The sequence below is a fragment of the Strongylocentrotus purpuratus genome, unplaced genomic scaffold, assembly GCF_000002235.5.
Source record: "Strongylocentrotus purpuratus isolate Spur 01 unplaced genomic scaffold, Spur_5.0 spur5_scaffold_7, whole genome shotgun sequence".
Classification (NCBI taxonomy): Eukaryota; Metazoa; Echinodermata; class Echinoidea; order Camarodonta; family Strongylocentrotidae; genus Strongylocentrotus; species Strongylocentrotus purpuratus.
The window spans coordinates 17,552,220-17,565,308 of record NW_022145613.1 but is presented as its reverse complement, the minus strand read 5'-3'; the positions used below and the strand labels follow the sequence as shown (position 1 = coordinate 17,565,308).

The 13,089-nt window shown below is 35.4% G+C and overlaps 1 protein-coding gene across 1 annotated transcript in view; it reads left to right on the top strand.

The window, feature by feature from the left end:
* Positions 1-202: 202 nt before the first annotated feature.
* The window catches only part of LOC115918345, a gene marked incomplete at its 3' end in the record, with an annotated part of 38,599 nt that continues 25,712 nt past the window's right edge, over positions 203-13,089 (top strand). Inside the window, exons 1-2 of the mRNA XM_030974446.1 lie at positions 203-295; positions 9,413-9,445. Coding sequence (XP_030830306.1) covers positions 239-295; positions 9,413-9,445 — 90 coding nt within the window. The remainder of the gene's footprint in view (positions 296-9,412; positions 9,446-13,089) is intronic.

Here is a 13,089-nt window from a genome sequence, read left to right as displayed (position 1 = left end):
TACCAAGTCACTATTTTTCTTTCTCCATTCCAGCATTTTCTCAATTTTCTATACAGAATTTCTTCATTTGCCCTCTCTCTCTCTCTCCCTCCCTCCCTCCCTCCCTCCCTCTCTCACATTTAAAATAGAATCGGTAGTTCATACATAATTTTTTCAATTACCGCAAGGCATATATGAATTTGAGGTTCGTCTTTGCCTCATCGGACCTTCAGAAAAAGCAACTAAATAATCTGCCATCATGGCTAAAGAGGCCAAACACCTTGTCCAGTACCTCAACTGCTATAAAAATAAAAAGGTAAATATTTAAAAATGTATTCTTGTTTGAGGTATTTATTTGAGATAAATTCAGTTTGGTTTAAGAAGCAATTGGGATCCTGCAAGTTACTTTTTGAATGAAGACTTAAAGGTAAAGAGCAGTATTGGAAACGCCCCAATTTCAAAAAATGAAATGGAAGCTCTTATTACCAATCATGTGAAAGAATATGTTTTGACTAATACATGATGATAAAAAATTTGCCGGGAAACCGCCTACTAATTGATATATTTGGTAAATTAGTTTATCTACATGGTCTGTGAGAGATAAATGCACGTGTCGCGCACGTGTGTGTATAGTCCCATATACATCTTTCTGTGTACAGTGCTTGTAACTTTACGAAGACTTGGCCAAATTTCTTATCATTTTGATGATTCCAGAACCTTGCAGTACACACCAATACTTATATGCTAGATGATCAACCTTTTCTGATCGATTCCACAACGTTTCGTTTACAATGCAATCGCATAACCATAACTGGTCTTTACCTTTAACATTGTCTGTTTGGAGCCAGAAAGAAGGGTATTAACTCATAAACTTTAACATAGCGGTAACTCCCTTTGGCATCTGACCAGATGATATAGAAAAAAAATGAAATTTGTCTTACTTTCTTGAAAATGGGGGATATTTGGCATATTTGGCAAAAGTGAAGATATAGGAATACTATTACAAATGCATAAAACAAAAGATTCAGAAGTGATTTAGAAATGAATATGAAGTTTGTAAAGTAGGACAAAGAAAGAGAGAGGTAGAAGAATGAAAGTGAGGTGTAAGATGAGGATAAAAGGTTGAAAAATTGTCATTATTAAGCAGATAAGCAAATACAAATTTAAAAATAATTTTGTATCTGTTTCACGATTAGATGTGGTATACCTTGCATTGGTCTACATCCAAAAGAATAGCGATTATTACGCATCCAAGCTGTTAACACACGCTATGCTGGTAGTAATCCCACTAAATCCATGTTATGAAACTTGAAATGAAAACTCCATCAAAACTTGGCAACCGTATTGCCATGGTGACCACATTTCAGGCTAAGAAGGGCTTCGTAAACTTTCTTGACAGAGAATTTGACCCTGCGACCCCAAGAAGCCTGTGTAGGGGGTCGAAAGTAACACCAATGCCAAGGGCAAAGGGGGGGGGGCTGCCACGAAATCTGGGTCAGACCAAATTAGAAAAGTAAAGGTCGCTGCATTTACAGATGTGGTCTGAAGTTCTGGAGAGCGCTACTGTGGTTATTATTTGCGTAGTGTAACAGTTGTTTTCTTGTTAGTACTGGTTGCATTCTCTGAAATGTGTCATAAAAAGCAAGGTATGTAGTCCTATATTTATCAAAAATCATGGTCCTTTTGGGTCCTAGATATGTGTGTGTGACTGTATGGGTGCACACTGTTGGTTATTTTTAAATTATATGTTTGTAGTCTTAGATTCAGGTAATATAAAATCATCTGTTCTTTGTAAAATAGCAACTGTTATACCTTAGGTTCATCGCTCTACTCTTTGTATTTACAATATCAATGACTGTATATTAGGGAATATGAGCCAAACGCAGGATTTTAATTCAATTCAATTAAGTTTTTATTGTAAAAAGAGAACATGGAAAAAGTCAGGAAACAAATATTGTCATATTTACAAAAAAATACAAGAAACATGAAATTATGTTATCAAATGTGCTTTGAAATTTATGTCATGGTTATTTTCGTTCAAAGTCCCACAAAAAAGTGAAATAAATTGTATTTGTTTCCTCGCTAGTATTCTCTGGCCCCTTAGAATTTATAAGAGAAGCCCATTTATTAAATTTTATCTTGCAAGTTATAAAAAGGGAGATTTTTTCTCAAAAGGGAGTTTCAATCATGGCAAACATAATATACATGAATGTAATGTAAACACAGATTTTATCACAAGTTTGATACCAAATATAAACCTTTGTTGAATACAGCAATATCAATAGATCAACACGCTTTGCTGAAATAACAATAGCATAATGGGGATAAAAGGGGTTAAGAATTAAGTTTCTTTTCATTGAATCTTTAATCCACTTTGATTGATGATTTGTGTTTCATCGCCCATGAAATTGTATATTGATTTTGTTTCTGATATGGAAGGCGCTAGTTGCTCACATGCTTTGAAGTTTAATGTAAAAGATGTCTATGGATTAGCATAATGTATTAATGGTATGAAACATTAGAAGTTGTAGCTTTGAATACACAACTACAAGTGATTTAACAATGTTGTTTCATACTTTTTCCATATCCCATTTCTCTCTCTCTCTCTCTCTCTCTCTCTCTCTCTCTCTCTCTCTCTCATATTGGCTGCCATAAATATTGCCTGATAGACAAAACTGATTAGTCATTGTAATGTAATCTTATTCATATTTTTTCCAAGTATATGATGATGTCACTAAAAGAACTATTTCGCAAAAAAAAATATTAGATTGTGATGTAGAAATTTCTTTTGTGTCATGTGTTGTTTTTGTTTATGAATAGAGTGGTGATATATATCATAATTTGAACAGCAGCAAACCAGTTTGAGTGGCCTCTACTTGAGACCTCCTTACAGGGACTGCTGGTATGGACCAGCTGTCAACAATTTTGTGTTGGTACCTTTAGTGGCTAATGTTTTCAAATTGCAATCGCACAATATTACACAAAAAATACCTGTAAATTACATTTGAATTGTGTCACTCCTTCTCTTTTAATGAAAGCTTTATGGGTATATGAGTTTATCATTTATGGCTTAAAATCAAATGTGTGGAAGTTTTATAATGATTAGAATTAGATAGCATATAATCATGATTTAGGCCTATGTTCTGTGTATAAGACAGGAAATTAAAATTCAGATAACAAATTGTTAAAATGTAAAATCAAATGTCATATCCTTGAGATAAAGATAACACCGTCCTACCTCTCGCAGACCTAATTAGCTCTTCCAAGTGATAAGACCCTGCCAGTCTTCTCTCTAAAGGTGTCTTAAATTTCTCATGTGAAAAGGGTAAAACACCAATCCAGCTATGTAACGCTCAAGCTGAACAGACCGTAATGTATATTTTGCCCTGACACTGGAATAACTTGTGACAGCTTAGCGCCGGGAGCTGCAGCAAGCTTTCATATTTAGCATGCCCAAACCCAGCATGGTGCGAGCAATTGTGGAAACCGACTATTTTATTGGAATTTCCCAACCATAACTCGGCTGCTGTGCCCAGTATAGGACGGCTTTGCTAGAATGAATATCTTTTCTAGGAAATATTTTTGGCCGAGGAGCTCACCTAATTTGGTAAGTCGTAGTGATGTATTTTGGGTAGGAGGTGAGAGGATGGTATTTTCTTGGTGTAGGATCTATCTGTCAAGCTGTGAAGTTTCTTACATTCTTATTGTTTTTTTCTTGTTGACAAATATTAGTAGTCTGCAAGATCAGACTCTGATTTGACATAAAATAAAACATACCTTGTCTTGATTGAAGGCAACATCAGCTTCATGGTTATAGGAAGGAGTTAATTGCTACATTACCAGTTGGCACCTACATTGTTTTCCAGTATCAACAAACATATTGTATGTTTGTGTGCTTGTTTGCTGTTGGTGTTTTGTTTTTCTTTGTTGTCCTAGGACTAATGATAGGTGTGCTTACATATTTGTCATATTGTGTGTTGCCAATTCGCCATTAGCAAAATGGCATGTTATCAAACAAAAAGCCTTTTTAGGAGTGACCGCTAGATGATGAGGATGAATAGATGAGCTCATGGTGTCTGTTTTATTGGACGATTTAGTCATGTGTAGCTTTGCCAACAAAGAATTTCTGTCAAATCAAGAGTGATTTTTCACATTGCCGCAATAGAAGGAGTGAATGTGCTATGATCGACCATGCATGACTAAGAGTAACAAACCACTAAGGACAGTAATTAGACAGTTAAAAAAAACAAAGTTGATATTCATCCATGACTGATTACAGTACAGGGCCTATGTAAGTGCTTGTCTAAAGCTAGTATAGTCCACAGACCTTGCGTTTTATGTTTTGGCACTGACGAAGGTTTGTACTTGAAAACTAGACAGATGAAGTACACGCTGTGTCTTATGCAATGCACTTTAAATATAATGCCATATGGATGATGGTGTTTTGAGAGAAAGTTCAACGAGGTCCTTAGATAATGCTGGCAGGAGTCGAGTGCCCAGCCTTAGTGCTGGAAGTCATTCAACTTTCTGTAACCTTTCTCATTGGTGTCGACATTGTCTGTCTTCTTGAAGAGGCAAATATCAAGCAAAAGGGGAGAGAGAGAGAGAGAGAGGGGGGGGGAGAGGGAGAGGGGGAGACAAGAGAGAGGTGGAGAAGCAGAAGAAGCAGAAAAAGAAGATGAAGAAGAAGTAAAAATGAGAGAGAGAGAGAGAGAGAGAGAGAGAGGGAGGGAGAGGGGGAGACAAGAGAGAGGTGGAGAAGCAGAAGAAGAAGATGAAGAAGAAGAAGGAAAAATGAGAGAGATAGAGAGAGTGAGAAAAATAACGATAAAAATCAACTAACAGAAAGCTAGACATATAGAATATAGAGATTGAAGTGAGATAAAAATATAATTTATGTAAGATATTGAGAGAGAAAGAGTAGGATTGTAAGAGGATGGAATAAGGAAACTAATGTCAAATAATTGGGAGTTGTACCAGTGAGAAAGACGGAGGAAACCCATTCTAGGCTACATATCGTCCTTGTTTTCACGAAGTGACGGTAGTGAGGAAAATCGTAACGCAAAGTGAATGCAATTTTTTTTCACTACCGTCACTTCGTGAAAACAGCGACGATATGTAAGCACTGTCATTTGGGAAAACGATAAATGGCTTTTAGGTCAGTGTACTTTGTATCAGTCTGTCGCCACTTTGCTTTCCTACACATATGTGTACATACTGGATAAATGTGCATTAAGAATTAAAATGATTCATACAACGTGTAACCTTCCAAGGCTTTATTTTTCCATGAATGCTTCACTGCAACTAGATCGGTTGATAATTCCGCTCTGTTCCAACTTTTTGATACTTATTGCCTATTTTATGTGGTGCTGAGATTGAGAAGGGTGTTAATGCACTAGTATACTTAAAGATATATAGACTGGTAGTTGTAAAAATTGAGGTTCAAGGGTTTCGGGTGCAAAACATCCATTCAATATTGTTAAAATATTGCCTTCAGAGGTTTAGAAGACAATACTTCAACCTAACTTTGCAAAAAAAAAGAAGAAATATATGCCCAAATGTTCGATGTTGAAGTGCATTCCCGATATCTATCCAGGCCGGATCGATATGATAATTTACCAAATATATCAATTAGTAGGCGGTTTCCCGGCAAAATTTGTATGATCACGTATTAGTCAAAACATATGCTTTCACATGATTGGTAATAAGAGCTTCCATTTCATTTTTTGAGAGGGGGACGTTTCCAAAACTGGTCTATACCTTTAATATACAGTCAACGCCCTTACTGGCAAATCATCCTTTATTAATCACTTGGCAAGTACATGATGTAATGACAGAAAAGGACGTACCAAAGACAACCTGGGTTTCATTAATGTGCTTCCGATCGACCTTCTGGCGGAGAGTTTCGAACAGGAAATACCGTATCACATTGCATGAAACAGAAAATGTTTGATTTGAATAATTGGCATTATGTACCAGGAGAAATACATTTGTTTCACAGCAGATGACATTCAAGTTTTTAAAGGTAGTATATTATTGATTTGAATAATAGATTAATTTGAAGTGTAAAACTACCGACAGCAAAATCTTAATTTTGAGTTTCATAGCTAATTATCAAAAGTTTGTAAACTCCACTACTCTGTACTGAGTGGCATGATAAAGAAAAGAGTAGGGGAGGGGGATTAGAGGCCCCAAGTTATAGAGGCCCCTCACAAATCTGTGCCCTTTCTTTATCTATCACAAGACCAAACTGACATCTTTATGTCATCTCTGAGAGTGGCTCTAAGTATATGAAATGACTGGACAACTCTCCTCTTGGCCCTGACATACAGCAGTACGTTGAAGAGTGAGCAAAGATTTGCGAGAGTGCCTCTTTTCCATTTGGGGGGGGGGGGGTGGGGGAGGGGGTGGCTTACCAGCCCCCTCTCCCCTATACATTTCCAATAATACCCTTGGTTGCATGTATCAGTGTTGTTTGATATCAGAACAATAATTTTTCAACAACAAAAGTTGTCAAAATCCCCTTCTAGGTATTCTTTATGGCATGGCTTACAATTTGAGATGGAGAATAGCTACCTATAATATATACTTTACCAATTTATTGTACTTTAAATTATTTATTAATGCTTATGTGTTTACACCATTCAGACTGCATGTGCACACTTTTTGATAGCAGTGAAAGTTGACAACTTTGGTACCATAAGTAGTTCTTATGAATGGGCTAAATTCTTTTGAAGCATTACTCCTTCTATCTTCGCTAAATCAATCATCACAAACTTTTAAGATTTTCTGTCTTCGCTTACATTTTTCATATTTCTTTCCTTTACTAGTGTGTACATTCGAGTAAAGTCAATGCTTTGAGGCTCCGTATTTCAAGTTTTTTTCAGAATATATATTTTCAAAACATCCCTAATATTAATGGACTTGATTTGACAACTTCTTTAGCCCAGGACCAATCTGCCCCAAGGACCAAATTGATACTCCTTGATTTATCTTAATCCTGCATAATTTGTCTTTCAAGATATTCTAAACTCCTTTTTATTTTGTTACTTGGTAAGCAAAGTAGTAGCATTAATGTACCAGTCTTTAAGATCAAACAAAATCATCTTAAGATTTATTAAAATCTTGACAAATTTCATTATCGGCTAGCATTCTTCCTCCTCGACTCATTTAGCCCTTCTAAGGGATTGGGTATCTTTGCCTCAGATTCTAAACAAAATCCTGGATTTAGCTCATGCTGCAATCATAATTATAAACCTTAAGGTCAGTCAGGAATCCCATGACTCATGATTGGAATTTGAAATTTCAAAAACCGTTTTCCCAACGGTGTTATAACACTACAGTCTATTGGGGGATATGAGTATGGTAAAGCCGGTCACTCAAAGATTTTTACTTTTTGAGGCACTTCATGATTATTTTGAAGCACAATTTTTTAGGGTTTTAATATTACACCATATCACAGACGCTGATAACACGTAGGGCCATGCATCTCAAATTTGTAAAACTGTTAAACAATGCCTTTAAGGAAGCACGGAGAAGCAATAAATGTTGGGTACCTCCGAAACTAATCTGGACTTTAGAATGACTTCCTCGATGTTACAGCCCAAACTTTGCCCCTCTAACAAACATTAGGAAATATTTCACGTTGTCAGGAAGTTCTTCATCATGGAGAATTAAAGCTAGATCATCAAAGTATCTCGATAACAAAGGCATTTCTTGCTTCTCATAATGTGGCTATTTATAATTCCAGTGGATTCCCAGCTGATGAGGACATCATAGGAATTTCACTTTCCTTCTTGAAGGTCAATTATGTTCTATCAAGGAGTAACAAGGTTGTATGATCAATCATACACTTTAGGAGAATGTGACAGAAGGCCTAGTTACCAAGAACCCATTTACTTCACCTGGGTGGAGAGTGGCAAATGTAGGAAATGTCTTGTCAATGGACCATATTAGTGCTGTGGCAGGGATTCAAACCACGAATCATGTCTTTCATATTTTCTGCATATTTTTCATATATTAAAAATGTTAATTAATAATTGTGATATCTTCCTATAATATGAGATGGCATCTCTTCTTCTTTTTGGAATTCAAATAATGAAATTATTGAAAACTTTCAAAACTCAAACCCTTTAATATTTTGGAAGAATGACATACATTTTACTAGTCCAGTGATACATTAATAATCCCAGATGTAGTCCCATATACTTTATCAAACATTTCCAACAAAATCAAAGCAATATGAATATAGAATATTGATCTACACTGTAAATATACTAATTTAAATATTGATTGGGTATTCTTCTACATATATATTCCATAAATTCCTCTCTCTTTATTTCTGCTGACATGTCCCTTTAAATCTATCCAAGTGACCTGTGACCATCCTATAGTCCTAGTCCTATTTGTGATGACAATGACCAGGTTGTGTGGTTAATGACGCAAAACTCTTAAGTGGGCTGACACTGCATTCCTCTTCCTGTTTTCATATGCAAGAGAAATGATATAATCTTTTATATATTAAATTAATGTTCCATTATTAACGTTGTGACCTTGAGACTTTAACCAGGAGAGTCTAAGGGTGCGTTTATCATGTTTTGCCACTCAGAATCAGCGTTTCTATATGTACATATCGAACCCCACTATATGTGATCTGCGGGATGTCGCATTTTCACCATAAACATTTGCATGAAACAGGTTTGGAAACGTTGATGCTAGGCAAAAAATGGTATTATAAACGCACCCTATTTCCAAAGTTGTGCTAGGTGGAGATTGGTTGTATGCCCATCCAACTGCCCAAAGTGTAGGATTTTTCCAGTTTATTTTGTCTACCTTTTTTCATGAAATATATTTTACGAGCCTGGTGGGCCCATCTGGAGGATGAAAAGCATTCTACAGCAGAATGCTCAAGAACATTTCAATTATAGAGAAGGATAAGAGCTGGTTATCTTTATGTAAAAGGATATAGGAGAGCATTTATGGCTATCGGCAGAATGATTTGTTATTCATCATTCATGCACTTTCAGTATGGCTTGTATCCAGCCGGATACGAAATAACATTGTCTCATGTACAAAACCCCTTCATTTGGGAGTGTTTTGGGCAGAACTGCTCAGAATTCTGACAGTGAGGACAGTGAAATTGTGGTGGATCAAACTTGTACTGTACTGCAAGGGGAAGGTGCGCAAAAGCTTGGACTTTCTGGCTCTTTCATTAAAGAAGATAACTTAATGAATGCATTTACTTCAAATTTAGCATTGATCGTGAAGTGTCACTACCAATTGATATGCATGGTTGCTTATTACCTATCACACATCGCATGTATTTTTTTGCTATTATTCCTTACATTGGAGAAAGTTGATTATTTAACTTGTTGTTTCTTGTTTTGTACTTAATTCACAACTTTTATTTTCTTTCTCTTATTAATTTTTACAGGTTATGACAACATGTCTACCTCAGTCTCCCACGGTAAGTCTTTTATATATTTATATATTTTTTTAATTTCAACAATTTTTCCCCTTCTCAACCTGTATCCCTAGAATCCACAAAAAGTGTACAAAGAAAAGGTATGAATTACTGTGATCCTTCTATGTTGCAACGTTTGTAATTTCTACTTCTATAGCCAGAGTTAATGTATATTAAAGTATCAGTCTTTGTAGGCTCTACATGACTGTATACCTCTCAAATGTAACCATATCATTGCACCACCTGACCTTAAAAGTATATCTCTGTATTTAGTATCATATATTATTATTCAAACAAATACAACCTCCCCTGTCTAAAACATCTGCTGGTAGTGGTAGTGATACCATATTGACCCCCAATATATATATATATATAGCATGGTCATTGATTTAGCAAGCATCATCTGTTTAAGAGCCAGAAAGGCATTAACTCATATACTTTAGTACAGAAGTAATGCCCTTCTGGCTCTCAACAGACAATATTATGTGCGGTCATTTTTTTATAGTTAGATCTGTCTCCATCCAGGAACAGATGTCCCGTTATGGACCATTTATTGAGATTGGCAGTTGTTAGGAGATCTCCCGAGAACTTTATGTCATCTCGGGAAATTTCAAACTACTGTTCGGCTTTTAAATGAAATTGGGTTATTGTACAAGAATTTAATTTGTCTTTGTTTGAATTATCCTGTCATCATTTCCTTAGTTTAAGAGGTTCTTATATAATCAGAAGAAGGGTAACATGCATTAGTAATTTATCTTTATATGATTTATCTTATTCCTTAGTTAAATTGCCAAACAAGCAAGTTCTATCCTCACTGAAAGTGAAAAAGAAAGTTGAAATATATTCATAGCATAGAGAGATTTGAACCTAAAGCGTTTGATTTGTACCAGACATTTATAGTTTTAGTTTGGAAAAAAATGATTTTTAACCTGTCCCTTTTTTCTCTCCTATGGGCATTGGGTATGATTTATGTATTTTTGTATTTTCTTGATATATTTGTAGCAGCTCCAATGTAAACCTTGATTGATATGTCATTGACTGCTCCCCTCAGCCTTATTTGTTCTTTGTATCACCAAAGTTCTCCAGGAGACAAATATTTCAGGCACGCTTTGTGATAGTAATTCAACAAACCACTGTCACATATAATTTTTGCTTCAAAAGGTCTTTTATCAATTTTATCGTTTTGGTATTTCTTTTTATAAGAAGGCAATTTTTTCTTCAGAAAGGGTTAAATGTAGGATCTTTCTTCAATACTCTCTATTTATCTCTCTCTCTCTCTCTCTCTCTATCTCTCTCTCTCTTTCTCTGTCTTTCTCTTCTCCTCCCTCTCCCCCTCCCCTTTCTCTCTCTCTCTCTTTCTCTTCTCTCTCTCTTTCTTTCTCTCTCTCTCTCTCTCTCTGATCTTTGCCTTCTCTCTCTCTCTCTCTCTCTCTCTCTCTCCAGATTATTTTTTTATATTTTTTTCTAATAAAAGATAACACATGTAATACCCTCAACAGTATTCCTACATGGGAATTTTCACATGGTGTATAAATGTTTCTTTTAAAAATCTCCACAGACGAATGAGAAGTTTAAACACGGGTCTCCTAAATCTCCAAGATCCCCCAGGGTAGGTCTTGTACATCGTGCAACCCTGCCCCCCCCCCACCCCATCCATCATCATGTTATGCCCCATCTTCTTAATCTTAATCTTAATCTCATTCCCATCTTTCATTAGATTACTGGACTGAACCATGTCATATTGCTGTGTGAAAATTAGAACCAGGGTGGTATTTTGAAATTCATTTTACTTTCTTTATTTTAGGGACAGATATTTTAATTGTTATAACAAATATATACATATGGTGTGTCATTTGATAATGACTCCATCTATGTTGCTTTGTAAATATTATACAGATGACATCTGCTTAAACAAGAAATAAAGTTGACCAAAATAAAGAAAAATGAATTTCAGAATGACATCTGTATTTTTTAATTATTAAGACTGGAACTTGGCATGCTTTCTACATTGTTTTCATCATGCCAGTATTTAGCCTGCCTCTCAGACAAAGGAATTTCCCCCTTCTCAATGATATGCATGTAGTTGAGTCTGAAGATTAATGTTAGTAGACTAATTTTTATCTCTGGGTATGGTTGGTCTACTCTATAAAGCTCAAGTTCAGCATGGTTTCATTGAGAATGAGAAATCTGACTTTGCCTGTAAGCCAGGTTAATTCCATTTGTCTAATCTTTATTGCAGCCCTTGTTCATATCAGACAACCAGTCTGCGTCTTCATGGTGAACCTCAAACCATTTGACAAAAAAATTATAAGTTGTTTCTGGAAGGATACTTAGAAAAATAGAAATGAAAGAGAAATTTCAGCGTGTTCCCTTTCTTGGTAATCATTTCCCATAAATCTTAACCACATATTTTTCAAATCTGAGATGTATTTTATGGTTAAGTTTGAGAGTGGTAATATATGTCTTCTAAAAAAAAATATTATTTAAAATTGTTTCCTTCTGTACTGTTTAAAGTCATTTTTTGTTTTACATTTACATTTGTAGAATACAAATGGATGCTTACTCCAATTAAATTTGATATTTATTTATTTCAATGTGTTTTAACTATGGGAATCAGTGAATTTATATATAAGTGTTATCATCCTTATGACTTACAATATATTGGTCTTAGTGATTGATATAACTTGTTCAAAGAATGAAGAATGTTGGCAAAGATTTGACTTTTTTTTTGTAATCCTCATTTCCCTCTATAAATCAATTCTCAAACCAATTATCTTTAATTGAAATAATCCACAAGACATCTCTGTACATACCATTGTATTATCATTGTATTAAGTTCACACAGTGTGTGTAAAGCATGTGATGGAATTTCATTTTGATAGAAAACTGGAAGATGTCTCATATTTATCATTTAGGAAGAATTATGATGATTTTCATTATTATCCATGAATATATATTAATATCATCTTTGCCCATTTACTTGAATAGAAAATGATTTGTTACCTGTTGTTAATAAATCTGCTAGCACTTTTAAATTTCCCAGAATTTGTGATAATTGACATAAAATTTGTTTCACCTATCAAAGCCAAGATAGTAAGCTTCTCTCTGAAGCCAGCAACCATTATTAATTTATGGCACTGACAAACTGAGTCAGACATTTACACAACCAGTCTAATCTTTACTGCCCTTGCCTTCATAAATTTCCCTTTTTTCCTGAAAAAACTACCAGAAAAAGGAAATATTGATGATAACCCCCCCCCCCCCCCCCCCCCCAACAAAAGGACCACTCTTCCTGGCACCCATAAGGGAATCATTAGACCCCAAAAAATTGTTTGGGGTGTGTGACCAAACTTTGCAGATATGTTAGGCAAACAATTTCCAACAAGCAAAAATTCTAAAAAGACTTCTTTTTGCAGACAAGGGTAAACAAAACAAAAAAAAATCTGCTGAAAGAAATTTTGAGTGGGTAGACACCCCCTCCCACATTGCCCCCAGGCTTTTTCCCCTCCCCCTTCCTATAAATTCCATGCTGTGTGATGTCCCCTGTCCACCCCTGCAAATAATGTGTCAAAGTCCTGATGAATCCTTAGATACGGTTTCCAACAACAGTATTTCTACTCAATTAACTGACGGAGAGCACTTCTCTT